The following is a 17,275-nucleotide window of genomic DNA, read 5'->3' as shown; positions in this document are numbered from 1 at the left end:
GTAGCGGTTGGTAATCTTCTCTAGTTGCGCCGTGATTGGCTCAGTGTTGTGACATTCATGGGGACACTACGTCACCGCAAAATCTACAGGGAAGGCTTGAAAGTTCAAGTCCCCCTTGGGTGCTGCCATAGATTTACATTAGAAGTGCCCATCCAAGAAGGCTCAAGATCATTGGGCACAGATAAAATGAAGTCAAATCAGGTTATATCTATTAGCTTTGATTGAACTGATCATGTCAACATCATACTTTCAAAATCTTAGTTAGCAAGCTAGACAAGCAGTTATTGTCATGAATCAAGTCGACAATCTACTGGCAAATCCTTTTCAATCATTTTCATATGAAGAGAAATTATAGATAAATCGTATCGGTGCTCATCAGCCATTATTTTATTTTATTTTTTTATTTTACCTTTATTTAACCAGGTAGGCAAGTTGAGAACAAGTTCTCATTTACAATTGCGACCTGGCCAAGATAAAGCAAAGCAGTTCGACAGATACAACGACACAGAGTTACACATGGAGTAAAACAAACATACAGTCAATAATACAGTAGAAACAAGTCTATATACGATGTGAGCAAATGAGGTGAGAAAAGGGAGGTAAAGGCAAAAAAGGCCATGGTGGCAAAGTAAATACAATATAGAAAGTAAAACACTGGAATGGTAGATTTGCAGTGGAAGAATGTGCAAAGTAGAAATAAAAATAATGGGGTGCAAAGGAGCAAAATAAATCAAATAAAATAAATACAGTAGGGAAAGAGGTAGTTGTTTGGGCTAAATTATAGATGGGCTATGTGCAGGTGCAGTAATCTGTGAGCTGCTCTGACAGCTGGTGCTTAAAGCTAGTGAGGGAGATGTATTTCCAGTTTCAGAGATTTTTGTAGTTCGTTCCAGTCATTGGCAGCAGAGAACTGTAAGGAGAGGAGGCCAAAGAAAGAATTTGTTTTGGGGGTGACTAGAGAGATATACCTGCTGGAGCGTGTGCTACAGGTGGGAGATGCTATGGTGACCAACGAGCTGAGATAAGGGGGGACTTTACCTAGCAGGGTCTTGTAGATGACATGGAGCCAGTGGGTTTGGCGACGAGTATGAAGCGAGGGCCAGCCAACGAGAGCGTACAGGTCGCAATGGTGGGTAGTATATGGGGCTTTGGTTACAAAACGGATTGCACTGTGATAGACTGCATCCAATTTGTTGAGTAGGGTATTGGAGGCTATTTTGTAAAAGACATCGCCAAAGTCGAGGATTGGTAGGATGGTCAGTTTTACAAGGGTATGTTTGGCAGCATGAGTGAAGGATGCTTTGTTGCGAAATAGGAAGCCAATTCTAGATTTAACTTTGGATTGCAGATGTTTGATATGGGTCTGGAAGGAGAGTTTACAGTCTAACCAGACACCTAAGTATTTGTAGTTGTCCACGTTTTCTAAGTCAGAGCCGTCCAGAGTAGTGATGTTGGACAGAAGAGCAGGTGCAGGTAGCGATCGATTGAAGAGCATGCATTTAGTTTTACTTGTATTTAAGAGCAATTGGAGGCCACGGAAGGAGAGTTGTATGGCATTGAAGCTTGCCTGGAGGGTTGTTAACACAGTGTCCAAAGAAGGGCCGGAAGTATACAGAATGGTGTCGTCTGCATAGAGGTGGATCAGAGACTCACCAGCAGCAAGAGCGACCTCATTGATGTATACAGAGAAGAGAGTCGGTCCAAGAATTGAACCCTGTGGCACCCCCATAGAGACTGCCAGAGGTCCGGACAACAGACCCTCAGATTTGACACACTGAACTCTATCAGAGAAGTAGTTGGTGAACCAGGCGAGGCAATCATTTGAGAAACCAAGGCTGTTGAGTCTGCCGATGAGGATGTGGTGATTGACAGAGTCGAAAGCCTTGGCCAGATCAATGAATACGGCTGCACAGTAATGTTTCTTATCGATGGCGGTTAAGATATCGTTTAGGACCTTGAGCGTGGCTGAGGTGCACCCATGACCAGCTCTGAAACCAGATTGCATAGCAGAGAAGGTATGGTGAGATTCGAAATGGTCGGTAATCTGTTTGTTGACTTGGCTTTCGAAGACCTTAGAAAGGCATGGTAGGATAGATATAGGTCTGTAGTAGTTTGGGTCAAGAGTGTTCCCCCCTTTGAAGAGGGGGATGACCGCAGCTGCTTTCCAATCTTTGGGAATCTCAGACGACACGAAAGAGAGGTTAAACAGGCTAGTAATAGGGGTGGCAACAATTTTGGCAGATAATTTTAGAAAGAAAGGGTCCAGATTGTCTAGCCCGGCTGATTTGTAGGGGTCCAGATTTTGCAGCTCTTTCAGAACATCAGCTGAATGGATTTGGGAGAAGGAGAAATGGGGAAGGCTTGGGCGAGTTGCTGTTGGGGGTGCAGTGCTGTTGACAGGGGTAGGAGTAGCCAGGTGGAAAGCATGGCCAGCAGTAGAAAAATGCTTATTGAAATGTTCAATTATGGTGGATTTATCAGTGGTGACAGTGTTTCCTATCTTCAGTGCAGTGGGCAGCTGGGAGGAGGTGTTCTTATTCTCCATTACAGTGTCCCAGAACTTTTTTGAGTTAGTGTTGCAAGAAGCAAATTTCTGCTTGAAAAAGCTAGCCTTGGCTTTTCTAACTGCCTGTGTATAATGGTTTCTAGCTTCCCTGAACAGCTGCATATCACGGGGGCTGTTCGATGCTAATGCAGAACGCCATAGGATGTTTTTGTGTTAGTTAAGGGCAGTCAGGTCTGGAGAGAACCAAGGGCTATATCTGTTCCTGGTTCTATATTTCTTGAATGGGGCATGTTTATTTAAGATGATTAGGAAGGCATTTTTAAAAAATATCCAGGCATCCTCTACTGACGGGATGAGGTCAATATCCTTCCAGGATACCCCGGCCAGGTCGATTAGAAAGGCCTGCTCGCTGAAGTGTTTCAGGGAGCGTTTTACAGTGATGAGAGGAGGTCGTTTGACCGCTGACCCATTACGGATGCAGGCAATGAGGCAGTGATCGCTGAGATCTTGGTTGAAGACAGCAGAGGTGTATTTAGAGGGGAAGTTGGTTAGGATGATATCTATGAGGGTGCCCGTGTTTAAGGCTTTGGGGAGGTACCTGGTAGGTTCATTGATAATTTGTGTGAGATTGAGGGCATCAAGTTTAGATTGTAGGATGGCTGGGGTGTTAAGCATGTTCCAGTTTAGGTCGCCTAGCAGCACGAGCTCTGAAGATAGATGGGGGGCAATCAGTTCACATATGGTGTCCAGAGCACAGCTGGGGGCAGAGGGTGGTCTATAGCAGGCGGCAACGGTGAGAGACTTGTTTTTAGAGAGGTGGATTTTTAAAAGTAGAAGTTCAAATTGTTTGGGTACAGACCTGGATAGTAGGACAGAACTCTGCAGGCTATCTTTGCAGTAGATTGCAACACCGCCCCCTTTGGCAGTTCTATCTTGTCTGAAAATGTTGTAGTTTGGAATTAAAATGTCTGAATTTTTGGTGGTCTTCCTAAGCCAGGATTCAGACACAGCTAGAACATCCGGGTTGGCAGAGTGTGCTAAAGCAGTGAATAGAACCAACTTAGGGAGGAGGCTTCTAATGTTAACATGCATGAAACCAAGGCTATTACGGTTACAGGAGTGGAGCTAGGCACTGCAGGGCCTGGATTCACCTCTACATCGCCAGAGGAACATAGGAGGAGTAGAATAAGGGTGCAATAAGAATTGGTCGTCTAGAACGTCTGGAACAGAGAGTAAAAGGAGGTTTCTGGGGGCGATAAAATAGCATCAAGGTATAATGTACAGACAAAGGTAAGGTAGGATGTGAATACAGTGGAGGTAAACCTAGGTATTGAGTGATGAAGAGAGAGATATTGTCTCTAGAAACATCATTGAAACCAGGAGATGTCATTGCATGTGTGGGTGGTGGAACTAATAGGTTGGATAAGGTATAGTGAGCAGGACTAGAGGCTCTACAGTGAAATAAGCCAATAAACACTAGACATTAGACATAAACATTACACAAAAAGTTGGAAATAGCAAAATCAGCAATGAGTGGTTTGGAAGGAATCAGTGGCTAACTGCAAGTGTTGCAAATGCAATTCCTATTTTGTTTCCCCTGCCTGCTATTCGGTGGAGAGGGTGTGTGGTCCAAATCTGGGTTTAAGAGTCTCTTTTCCAAGCTTAAAAGGATAATATTCACAAGCAACACCATGGCCCAGAAAATGTTGAATACTTTGGCCATGCTATCAAGTCAGTATGACTTCTGACACATTCAAAACAACTTGAAAATCATAACTGGGAAATCTCAGACTTCAGTGAGTTCAAGACAACAGGGAACTCGGGGGAAAAAACTAGCTGTGACAGGGAAAATATTTTTTGAAAAGTCACCCAACTTGGAATTACAATTCGGGAACTCGGTCCTCTTCCTAGGGCTCCGACTGAAAGATAACTTATGTCATGATTCGCTTTTTTTTTGGCAAAGTCTTATTTGATGGCAAAGTCTTATGTCAAAATTTCCTCACAAGAAGGACCGTCGCGCCACCTTCCTGTTCAAGTGAGCACAGCACAACTGTGAGTCTAGAAATTGATTGTATGCTTCTGCATAAATTATGGTATATGCCAGGGAGATATGTATACTGTAGCTAAAAAAAAGTTATACTCAGTGTATGTTGTGTAGTAAGCTGTTAGTAGCCCACGTGCCTTATCCTAATAATTTGGTCCATTTCCCTCTCATAACTTAGCCTACTGTTCTGACTTGGTGGTGCACATGTAGCCTATAGGCTGTTTTAGAGAAATGGGGTCATCGAATATTGTAAGAGCTTTCATTGTCTGCTTATATACCCCCTTTATTTATCCTATGGTTCTGACTTGGTGTACAGGGAGAATACTGTAAGAACGGCCCATGTTCTGAATTCTGTGGCTGTACATTTCAAAAGTGCTGAACGTTCATTCAGGAGAAACGACAGGGATTATCCAGTCGCAGTACATTTTAATGACCTAAAGCATGACATTTCTACCTTTAGATTTTGTGGCATAGAGAAAGTTAAGATATCAGACAGGGGAGGTGATATTAATAATACTCTGAGTAAAAGAGAATGTTTTTGGATTTTCACCCTCCAGACATTATTTCCTAAAGGACTTAATGATGAAATGCCTATGTATGTATGTTATGTTGTGAATTTGAACATTTATTATGTCCCTATTTAAGATTATTCTGATGTTTTTCGTACGATGTACCCAATGAATAATGAAAACTTACTATGTCCTCATTGTGGTTTTACAGGCGTGTTTAATACGTCTTATTTACACACTTTTGTAATATTTATGAAATGCATATTGTTATATTTGGTAGCACGTATTTGTTTTTCCTTCACCTCCAACCCCTTTCGATGCGTGGAACGGATGTGGGTGTGGCTAGGTCTACATAAGGGTGATAATTAAGAAAAAAATCACAAAAGCTCTGACAAAGGCTGTGAGGCTTATTAAATATCAGTGATACTATCAAGAGCAGTGTGCCGTTTCCTTTTTCCTTCAAAAGTGCTGAACAAATTGTTATATTGACTACATCTATCTTAGCTCACTCATTAATGTCTTAATTGAAATTATTGATTGCCTCTTATCCGGTCATCGTTCCTTTATGACATTGTTTGTAAATCTCAATTGTCAGTAGAAACCACATTTGTTTAAGCAAGTCAGCCATATCATCTATGTTTTTTTAAAAGGCAGTAAATGAGACTGAATGAACTGTTTCGCTGCCAGACAAGGCTCTGCTGATAGCCAGGTGTAGCAGTGGTAAGGATTCACTCCATGTTGCTGAAAAGAAAGCTCTGCTGTTGGGACAGCTTTATGTAGGCCCTAACAGTTTGTGGGCACCGTTTGTCACCGTTATAGTGCAATTAAGGTATTGTTTAGTGTTGTGTTGTGTAGTGACTTTGCTGGTATGCATCTAAAAAAATATTTTTTGTTTGCCCCACCAAGATTTACATGCTAAAATCGCCACTGGTATTAAGCTTCTTTGAGCAAGGCACAAAGCTTTCATGTACAAACGACTCACACATACCACGTTATAACGGGTGACGCTTATTGTATACTGCCAAAGATCTCAGGATTTTTGCAATTTTTCTATCAAGGGAGGGAACCTACCTCTAAATTCCACCATGTGCTCTATAGAGATCATGGAAAGAAGCCACAACAAATATTGTTATGTAATTTTTTGGGGTTACTTATTATTTTATTTTTTACTTTAGTTTATTTTCTTGTAAGTAAACATTTCATGTGACAAATAACATTTGATTTGATTTGAAATGTTATGCTTAACTGTTTGAACCCCGAGAGCCAAGCCTATCCTTTGTTTACCTATCTCTGCAACAACAGCTTCTAGAGGAATCAGAGTACCTTCAAAATCTCACACAAGTCAAACAGAGCAGCAACCTAGCTCTTTTCAAGACAGGCCAAAATCAAATCAATTGAATTCAAATCAGTGCAGGACTTCAGGGCAGAGAGGGAAGTTACAATGCTTTTTGAACTCTCTTGCCCCTGGCATTTACTTATCTCCACTAATTGTAGTTTTTATTATATTCACTGATCCCATTGACTGGGATGGCAGACTGCATTGCATCCATACAGGCCACTTAAAGTTCATCTGCCAGGACTTTCTCTTTTATTTCTTCCAACTACCCTACACAAGAGGTGGGTATTATGGCAGCGAGGGAAGATCAATTTGGCATAATGGCTACAGATTCTGTTGCATTATTCACATTGGGGGAGATGTAAGCCCTTTGGTGTTCCCTAGGACCTAAGACAACTTGGCAACAAGTCATCTTGGATGCAGAACCCATTTACAGTGCCTTGCGAAAGTATTTGGCCCCTTGAACTTTGCGACCTTTTGCCACATTTCAGGCTTCAAACATAAAGATATAAAACTGTATTTTTTTTTTTTCAAAGTCCAGACCTGAATCCAATCGAGAATCTGTGGAAAGAACTGAAAACTGCTGTTCACAAATGCTCTCCATCCAACCTCACTGAGCTCGAGCTGTTTTGCAAGGAGGAATGGGAAAAAATTGGGAAAAAATGTCAGTCTCTCGATGTGCAAAACTGATAGAGACATACCCCAAGCAACTTACAGCTGTAATCGCAGCAAAAGGTGGCGCTACAAAGTATTAACTTAAGGGGGCTGAATAATTTTGCACGCCCAATTTTTCAGTTTTTGATTTGTTAAAAAAGTTTGAAATATCCAATAAATGTCGTTCCACTTCATGATTGTGTCCCACTTGTTGTTGATTCTTCACAAAAAAATACAGTTTTATATCTTTATGTTTGAAGCCTGAAATGTGGCAAAAGGTCGCAAAGTTCAAGGGGGCCGAATACTTTCGCAAGGCACTGTATGTGGATTCCGTTAATAAAATATGTTAAAGGTTAATTAAGGTTTTTTTACAACCAAATCTCTATATTTGATGTAAACGTTATGTTAAAGAAGGGTCCAGACACTTCGTTTGCAATTTCAAATATTTTTGAGAAACTTACCCCAACCAGAGATGGATGACCTAATCCTTGAGGTGCAGTATGGGGGCTTTTAAAAATATGAACAAATGCTCCAAAAACAGCCAAATATGTCCTTTTGGAAATGGAGAAGTTCTCAATATAGTGATGCAGTCTTTACATGTTGTACACCCAAAATTGTGTCATTCAAAACTTTATCCGCAACGTTATATTACTTTTTTTTTTTTTTACTCGAGCAATACATGTAACTGCCAAAATATAATTTTATTTAACTAGCTCAGTTAAGAACAAATTCTTATTTTCAATGACAGCCTAGGAACAGTGGGTTAACTTAACTGCCTTGTTCAGGGGCAGTACAACAGATTTGTACCTTGTAAGCTTGGGGATTTGAACTTGCATCCTTTCAGTTCCTAGTCCAACACTCTAACCACTAGGCTACACTGCCACCCTAGGAAAAAATATATTGAAAACAGGTGCTTCCACACAGGAAGTTCAAGACACTTGTAGAATCTATGCCAAGGAGCATTAAAGCTGTTCTGGCGGCTCGTAGTGGCCCGACGCCCTATTAAGACACTTTATGTTGGTGTTTCCTTTATTTTTGCAGTTACCTGTAGCAGCAGGCTACCCAGAAAATGGAACAGCTGGATAGGGGAAGCAGCTCAAGTTGCACAAAATGGAATATACCGTTGCAGATAAGTAAAAAAAAAAAAATGACACAATTTCATGTGTACAACATCCAAAGACCTGCATCACTATACTGAGACCATTTCCATTTTTAAAATGATACATTGTTTTGTTTTCAGAGCCCATGTACAGCACAACGAGGATGAGGAAATGAATCGCTTGTAAGTAAAAAATAAAAAAAATTGTCTGGACTATTCTATTACATCCCATTTACATCAAGAATATATATTTGGTTGTGAAACAAAAGCTAACTCCTCCTTTAATGGATTTACAAATACTGTTTTTTAACAAAGAGAGCATTTTAAGCTGGTCCCAAAATGTTAGAGGCATGGTTTACCCATTACCTGAAAGGCAAATAGATCTGACACATGCAAATACCCTCTGGGCTTTGGTGGTTTCCTCAGTTTATTCTTAACATGTGGCTCAATATAGTGCCATAAAATATAAAACAGATTCATATATTGCCATATCATGACATGAATCTTTAAAAAATCTGTGATTAGGAACTAAAAACTAAATTAAGGCCATTCCTCCCAAACTATACCACTATCTGAAGAAGAGAGTAAACAAAAATACTGGCATACATTCTTGAGTGTGGCAATGTAAGACAAACTCTGTAGGGTCTATTTGATGATAGGAAAATGAGTAAACCAGATGAGTACACACCGGTTTATACAAGTGTTTTTATACGGCAGCTGAGCAGCATAATTGAGCAGCAGTGTGGAACATTGTGTATTGGTGGAATCTAAACAACACATTACAGTTAATTAGGAAGAAGGCTCAAGCCCCACCTCCTCTCTCCTCTTCATTCTCTCTTCTTCATTTGACAGAACACAAAACTGGGGGACAGCATATTGAGCTACACAATACTACAAAGGCAATGTAAGGTCAATTTGATATTCTATAACAACCGAATAACTTGCACACTATAGGTTTACATGGAGGGAAACGTTGAAAATCTTGAAGAAAAATTGTAATATGTCAGTCACAGTGTTCTTTGTGGATTTGTACAGCCCTCTTTTGACATTAAGGCATCACAAGGCTTCAGACGGTCCAAATTGCAAGATTAAAAAAGTTCAAAATTAACATTCTGTGGACAATAGTGACTGGCAATACAACAGGCAATTATTGTTCTATAATCTAGGCGGAACAAAAACATCTCTACTAAAACATTGTTCAGGATATTGTTCGTAACAGATCTCTAATCTCAAACATGTTTCCGGAAACACAATGCATGGTTGATGACCCTGCATGTAAAAAAGACACATATCAAATGAATAAGGTAGCTGCGCTGACCACACAATAGCGAAATAAAATGCAAATTAAAAAACACAGAGGGTAGGCTTTAGATTTGTTCATAATCATTTTACATAACTGCTGAAATAAAGCCTGGTGATTGGTTGATGGAGGAGCCACCACAGCCCACTTTTCTGCCAATATCTATTCATACTTCCTGTAAGTCAAGCCCAGCTGTCACTAGCAGACGAGGACGGTGAACAGGAAAGCCTCAGATCAACTCCAACACACAACTTTTTAACTCCCCACTAAATCTCCCCCCACTGTTATGATCCACTGCATGTTGGACAGCCTGCCATGGAGCGAAGCAAGCCATCAAAGTAAACATCCAAGATAACGACTTATACTGTGATCTAGAAAGGGACTAAACAGACTAAAAGCCCAAACCAAAAAAGAACGCTGTATGTAAAACTACAATATCAAATATTTCATTATCCAATCACGAGATGTGGGTTGATTAAAACTAAATCAGCACATTGGCCTATAACAGAGCAGAAATTCAACTACAGTGCTTAACCACCACACAGTATTTGTGTCGTGGACTTGGAATAACACATGATGTTCAGTATCCCTATGCCCTCTGACCCTGGTGTGCCTGAACAGCGATTATTACTATCCTTATCCCTGTAATGGAGAGATGTTCCTATCAGATAACACCAGCAACACATCATGAGACCACATCCTTTTTCCTGATTCAATTCAAAACACATGACATTGTACTCCCCACGTTGCCCTTTGAACCCATTTCCAGCTGTTTAGAGTTGAGATTTCAACTTCATTTCCTTTTCATATTGGTTTACCAAGACCATGTATCCATGTAATAAGGATGTTATATTACAAAACAATATCTAATGAATCTATCTAAGTGGTATTTACAAACAATTTAGAGGAAATTGTATAAAGCCTGAAAAAACGCATCACTCATGTAAAATGTATGCTGACAAAATGTGTCCTCTGCATTGATATTGGGTTTCTCATGCATTTTTTATTCTGTTTGCATTTAGACCCTGACCCTGTGGAGGAGAGGGCAATGTGGGGAAATAGGATTATGGCTAGCTACTGTAGTTCATTGTAGAAAGTTAAACTCTGCTCTATGACCTGAATAATTGACATGGAATACATTACAGCAGGTTATAAATCAATACAAAATATCCTTAGGCTTGTGTGTTATCCACAGACTCAAAACATGACAGGGACAGTAATTAAATACAAGTATTTGAGATTCTGCAATAAGAGACGACATTGTGCTGCCACAATGTGCACATCCATATAGATGAATAAAAACATCTCTTCATATGGGGGGTACTTACAAAGAGTGCCCAGCTAGACATATAAACAACCACTAGGCATTCAGCTGCTCTGGCAGAGTTGACTCACAGAGAACAAAAGAGAGCAAAACGTTTAAATGAGAATACACATGCCCATAGTTGGACAATGCTGCCAAGAAACATTGAAGACAGAGCTGCATTGGAATGGAAAAGGAGTAGATTAGTAAATTTGTTTCTCATTTAGCAGACACTCTTATCCAGAGCAATTAAGGTTAAGTGCCTTGCTCAACGGCACATCGGCAGATTTAACTTAGTCAGCTCAGAGATTCAAAACAGCAATCTTTAGGTTGCTGGCCCAACCTCTTAACCGCTGGACTACCTGCTGCACTAAATGAGAAACTATTGCTGTGTATCTATACCATGTCCATTTTTATGTGGGTAAAACAGAATGTGTTTTTAGTACATGTGTGGGAAAACCTCCAACTTGGACCCTCATATAATCATGGCCATCTAATCATGGAAAATCTCTCCCTCATCTCTCCACTGTGATAGCTGATGTGAGGTGAGTAGTATCTTAAAATGGCTGTTATGCATTACCCAGGTAGGTGCTATACATTGGTGCTGGATGTGGTGTTTCTCAGTGTACAGATTTTTTAGATCCATTGAAAAATACTATATAAATGTCTGTATTATTATAATTTATTTATATAGTTACACAATTGTGGCCAGACTCTGTCCTTGTCAACAATATTACTCTTTCAATGTCAGGTTATGACACACACACACACAAAATAATACAAGAGAGACTAAAGGGCTGTTCTAATCTAAACTACTATGACACCTTCCTCTCGTTCTCTCACCCTCGAACAATAAGAGCTCCCTTGGGAAAGCGTCAGTGGAACGTCAATGGAGGGCTCACTGACTTGAGTGGAGTGGGAAGTGAAGGGTTGATGCTGCTTAGAATGCAGTGGGCCAATGTAGGCATATGCACTGCATTTTCAGAGCAGCATGGATCTAGTGGCAAGTAGCCCGACATTCCTAACTACGCTTTCGCTAGAAACAGAGTTGTCCCCTGATATTTTGTAGCAGATATGAGTCTGGCTAATGAAATCGTGATGAGGTTGCCCTGCCTGCATCTTCAAAATTAGTATCACCCTCAGCCCTTGAGGGAGTTGCTTCTTGGTCTAATGGTCATGACGTTGTTTTCTCATGTGACAGAATAGGGTTCCGATCCCACACGTGACAATGGCGCCCAACTGTGGGACGGTCTTTCATGGGGTAGGAGGTCATAGGGGGTATATGTAGAGGACATGAGCTAGGCTCATGTTGTCTTGATGAGGTAGCCCTGCATGCGAATTCAAAATCAGTGTCATGCTTGGTTGAATAGGAAAGTGTCAAAGCTTTCCCTCCCTCAATTGGTTAAAGTTGCAGCAGCATCATTGATGATTTGCATTCCCTTTCCTTAACCTTTTCGCCTCACTCCACCCACCAGAATCAATTTACTCTGCCCACATTTTTTCACTTCACCTCAATTCCCTTTCCTTCAAATGAAAACTAATGACTTATAGTATTTTGCCTCCATCCTTTGCATTCAGTGACCAATTGATTAGACTGCTCAATCACTGTATTTCAAATTTCTTATGTGTTTCAAACCTTTTATGAATGGAATAGGACAGTCAAAAGGCAGCCTATAGATTGCATCTAGGTATTAAAGATGCACTATGCATAAATTGCTCCGCCATTTCCTGGTTGCTAAAATTAGAATAGTTAGACTTATTTCAGTTTATGTGATAAAACAAGCAAGTATAGTGTAGAGAATCATTGTACCATCTAAATTGCTGTGAAATATATATTTTCCATAACCCAAAATATTGTATTTTCAGCTGTTTGAAGCTGGTGTACAAAACCGAAGGGTAAAAGAGCAAAAACTAAATTTAAGAATGAAACATAGAAATAGCAAACAAAGAACAGATCTACCAGATCTATCAATGAGAATCATAAATATACAGTACCAGTCAAAAGTTTGAACACACCTAGTCATTCCAGGGACTTTCTTTATTTGAACTATTTTCTATATTGTAGAATAATAGTGAAGACATCAAAACCATGAAATAGCACACATGGAATCATGTAGTAACCAAAAAAGTGATTAACAAATCAAAATATATTATATATTTGAGATTCTTCAAAGTAGCCACCCTTTGCCTTGTTGGCAGTTTTGCACACTCTTGGCATTATCTCATCCAGTTTCATGAGGTAGTCACCTGGAATGCAATTAAATTCAAATCAAATCAAATAAATTTATATAGCCCTTCGTACATGTAAATATGGTAAAATACCATATCATGGCAAGAACAGCTCAAATATGCAAAGAAAAACGACAGTCCATCATTACTTTAAGAATGTCAGTCAATCCGGAAAATTTCAAGAACTTAAAGTTTCTACAAGTGCAGTCGCAAAAACCATCAAGCGTTATGATGAAACTGGCTCTCATGAGGACCGCCACAGGAAAGGAAGACCCAAAGTTACCTCTGCTGCAGAGGATAAGTTCATCGGAGTTAACTGCACCTCAGATTGCAGCCCAAATCAATTCTTCACAGAGTTCAAGTAACAGACACATCTCAACATCAACTATTCAGAGGAGACTGCGTGAATCGGGCCTTCATTGTCGAACTGCTGCAAAGAAACCACTACTAAAGGACACCAATAAGAAGAAGAGACTTGCGTGGGCCAAGAAACACAAGTAATGGACATTAGAACGGTGGAAATCAGTCCATTGGTCTGATGAGACCAAATGTTTTATTTTTGGTTCCAATTTTTGGTTTATTTGGGGGTTTTGATGGGGGTGCGTTGCTGGTGACACTCTCTGTGATTTATTTAGTATTCAAGGCACACTTAAGCAGCATGGCTACCACAGCATTCTACAGCGAAGTGCCATCCCATCTGGTTAGTGCTTAGCGGGACTATAATTTGTTTTTCAACAAGACAATGACCCAGCACACCTCCAGGCTGTGTAAGGGCTAAGGAGAGTGATGGAGTGCTGCATCAGATGACCTGGCCTCCACAATCACCCAACCTCAAACCCAAATGGAGATCGTTCGGGATGAGTTGGAGCACAGAGTGAAGGAAAAGCAGCCAAAAAGTGCTCAGCATATATGTGAGAATTCCAGGTGAAGCTGGTTGAGAGATTGCCAATAGTGTTCTGTGAAGACGCGACTCTGGGATTCTGGCCTTCTAGGCAGAGTTGTCCAGTGTCTGTGTTCTTTTGCCCATCTTAATCTTTTATTTTCATTGGCCAGTCTGAGATATGGCTTTTGGGCTTTGCAACTCGCATCCCGGAGTAGCCGCTTCACTGTTGAAGTTGAGACTGGTGTTTTGCAGGTACTATTTAATGAAGCTGCCAGTTGAGGACTTGTGAGGTGTCTGTTTCTCAAACTAAACACTCTAATGTACTTGTCCTCTTGCTCAGTTGTGCACTGGGGCCTCCCACTCCTTTTTCTATTCTGGTTAGAGCCAGTTTGCGCTGTTCTGTGAACGAAGTAGTACACAGTGTTGTACGAGATCTTCAGTTTCTTGGCAATTTCTTGCATAGAATAGCCTTCTTTTCTCAGAACAAGAATAGACTGATGAGTTTCAGAAGAAAGTTCTTTGTTTCTGGCCATTTGAGCCTACAATCACAGCCACAAATGCTGACGCTCGAGATACTCAACTAGTCTAAAGAAGGCCAGTTTTCTTGCTTCTTTAATCAGAACAACAGTTTTCAGCTGTGCTAACATAATTGCCAAAATGTTTTATAATGATCAATTAGCCTTTTAAAATGATAAACTTGGATTAGCTAACACAACGTGCCATTGGAACACAGGAGTGATGGTTGCTGATAATGGGCCTCTGTACGCCTATGTAGATATTCCATAAAAAAATATTCCATTTCCAGCTACAATAGTCATTTACAACATGAACAATGTCTACACTGTATTTCTGATCAATTTGATGTTATTTTAATGGACAAAAAATTATTTTCTTTCCAGATCAAGTCAATTTCTAAGTGACATCAAACGGTAGTGTATATATACATCACATTTCTATGTGAATTTTGTCAGGTGGCCTAAAAAGTTACATATTGCAGCTTTACGGAAAAATGTGTGCTTCAATGCTGTAGAATCTGGTCAGATCTTTGAGTGTCAGACAAATAACCGAAATCTACTCTAACAGTGACTGTGCTGTAGCCTAGTTTGGCTAAATAAAAGTTATTGATCTACATCTTAAATGTAAGCCTAATGCAAAACCCCAGGAGCCCATGGAATAGCCTTCAATTGTTTATAAAAATATGCAGCAGTACACAATGCCTTGATCTTATGAGAAACTTCCAGTAGTTCCATTTAAAGTTCCATTATAACTATTATATGTAGGAGATAAGTAAATGTATCAATTGTCTTCATTCACAGATAGAAGGCTACTGATATTTTGTTATTATTAGAAGTCTGGTCCTGGCTGTATTCATGGGCTGTGGAGAACACTTGAGCTAAGGCTGCATTCAATGTGAGTCGCCGAGGAGCCCGAAACATAACGGTAGTTGAATGCCATAACTCACAGGCAGCAAATCTGTTAGCGATCTGAAGTAGTAATGATAACAATCATAATAAAATAACAAGAAGAAGATAATTACTTGATTTCACACTGTAAAGTTTATGGACCATTTGCAAGAAATACCATGATGTGTGATGCACACTTCCTCCATCTATGCTCTCCTTTACCAAACCCTAGTACCCAACGATACCATATCTGAGGATGCCAGCAGTCAAAACTGAAGCTGCGGAGGAATACCATTCTAGTGTCTTCAAGGAAACCATTCACTTTATCGGAATGGGGAAAAGTTTAGGCAATTCTATGTGCATACATATTGAATGCTATGGTTCATAATATGAGCGGCCAACATTTAAACTGTTTCAAATGTACATGGACTCAGCCATCTGCCTTCCACAGCGTCTCCGAAATTATGACCTCACGAATTCTTAAAATGTGAGAGGCTTTTTCTTATTCAACTCTCACATACTGTGTTTATGCATAAATTATGACTTACCAACGGCTAAATCCAGCAGATCCGCGAACAAGAGGAGACACAAAGAGAAGACAGTCATCTTTCCCTTATTTTGCAATAAATCCCAAACTCCATCTGCGTTTACATGCTCCCCATTTGTCGGCTGCGTAATCCCCACCATTCCAAAGGTGTGAGATCGAGAGGTGCCCACAAACTGTTCATGATGCAGTTCAAGTATAAATAGAAATATGATAAATTCGTTCCAAGAACACTTAAATACAGCAAAGAGGACCAATAATCGTCAACTGAAACGGTTCCTCAACTGCGTAGAAAAATATTTTCCTGCTAGACAATCAACGTTAAGCAGTGCAGTCGATGATTAGAAAAAAATGATATAGGTTGGATGAAAATCTATGCTTCTCAGTCAATGCTCTTCTCTCTCACCCGCGCGCTCTATCCTCCCGCTCTCCCGCACACACGCAAGCACACAGTCACTCCTGATCACTCGCTCTTTATTTCACACAATTTTCCTTAATCCTACCCTGGCTCTAAACCCTTCCCCTCTAATTCTGTCCACTAAACCGATTTATTTCTGCAGGATTTTGTTTTTCTTTAGTGAAAAGGTTTTTAAAGATCATTATAACCTCCTGAATACTGCAACGCCTTATTCTACTGTACATTAACGCAATGAACCTGGATAGTTTCAGCATCTTTAGCTGGCACTATACTATAGCACCAAAACCATGAGCGTCATCACCATGAAAAACTATGAATTAATCCCGAAGTGCACCTTGCCCTTCTATTAAAAAAAACATTAAACCTTTTGCCCCAATATTCACATTTCAGTAGCCTGCGCCAAGCTCCTAATGCAAGTGTAGGATTATGTCAGGTTCTCTCCCCTCCTTTACTCTTTATCATGAGTATGTCCCATGACCAAATACAAATGAGGTATGGATGTTATTGTGAATTTAGTGTCCACACATACTTTATTTGTAAGGTCTGCATTTGTCCATTTGGCCAATTCTTGAAAATCATCCACAATAGATTGAATAAGGCATATGCATATGTTATCCTCTATGCACTCACTGCAGGTGCTCACAAAATGTCATCAAATCATCAGAGTTAGATTTTGCACTCAGAGACAGCGTTGCTACTGGAACAAATCAAGATGAAATTCTATCTTTTCACTGTGTACAAACAGACACCTGAAGTTGCTTCAAGGTTCACATAATGCAAAATATTTGTAGGGTTTATCCTATCCTATGTTCCCTTCCACCCACAGACCAGGTTGTAATCCCCAATATTATTGAGTATAAAGTATGCACTCTGATTTTTAGATAAATAGCAGTAGCTTACAACAATGGATTTGGAGCAAATGGTGGCATATTTGATTCTCTTTGGTCAGTGGATTGTATAAAGATATTTGTATTTTGAATGACCTTGCCTATAAAACAAGGAGAGAGATTACATAAAAATAGAAAAATAGAAGGAAAAAGTTGTCAT

General features: G+C 40.0%; 1 protein-coding gene across 2 annotated transcripts in view; it reads right to left on the bottom strand.

Annotated features, from left to right (window-relative positions):
- LOC110494440 (immunoglobulin superfamily member 21) overlaps positions 1 to 16,229 on the bottom strand; it is a 275,341-nt gene extending 259,112 nt beyond the window's left edge. Inside the window, exon 1 of one of the 2 annotated variants that reach the window (XM_036950494.1) lies at positions 15,815 to 16,229. In XM_036950494.1, the coding sequence (XP_036806389.1) occupies positions 15,815 to 15,953 (139 nt within the window). In that variant the 5' untranslated portion in view covers positions 15,954 to 16,229. The remainder of the gene's footprint in view (positions 1 to 15,814) is intronic. The other variant, XM_036950495.1, reaches the window with a different exon arrangement.
- Positions 16,230 to 17,275: the final 1,046 nt, after the last annotated feature.

This window comes from Oncorhynchus mykiss, chromosome 17 (assembly GCF_013265735.2).
Source record: "Oncorhynchus mykiss isolate Arlee chromosome 17, USDA_OmykA_1.1, whole genome shotgun sequence".
In the NCBI taxonomy this organism is placed as follows: domain Eukaryota; kingdom Metazoa; phylum Chordata; class Actinopteri; order Salmoniformes; family Salmonidae; genus Oncorhynchus; species Oncorhynchus mykiss.
This window is presented reverse-complemented; position numbering and strand designations above follow the sequence as displayed.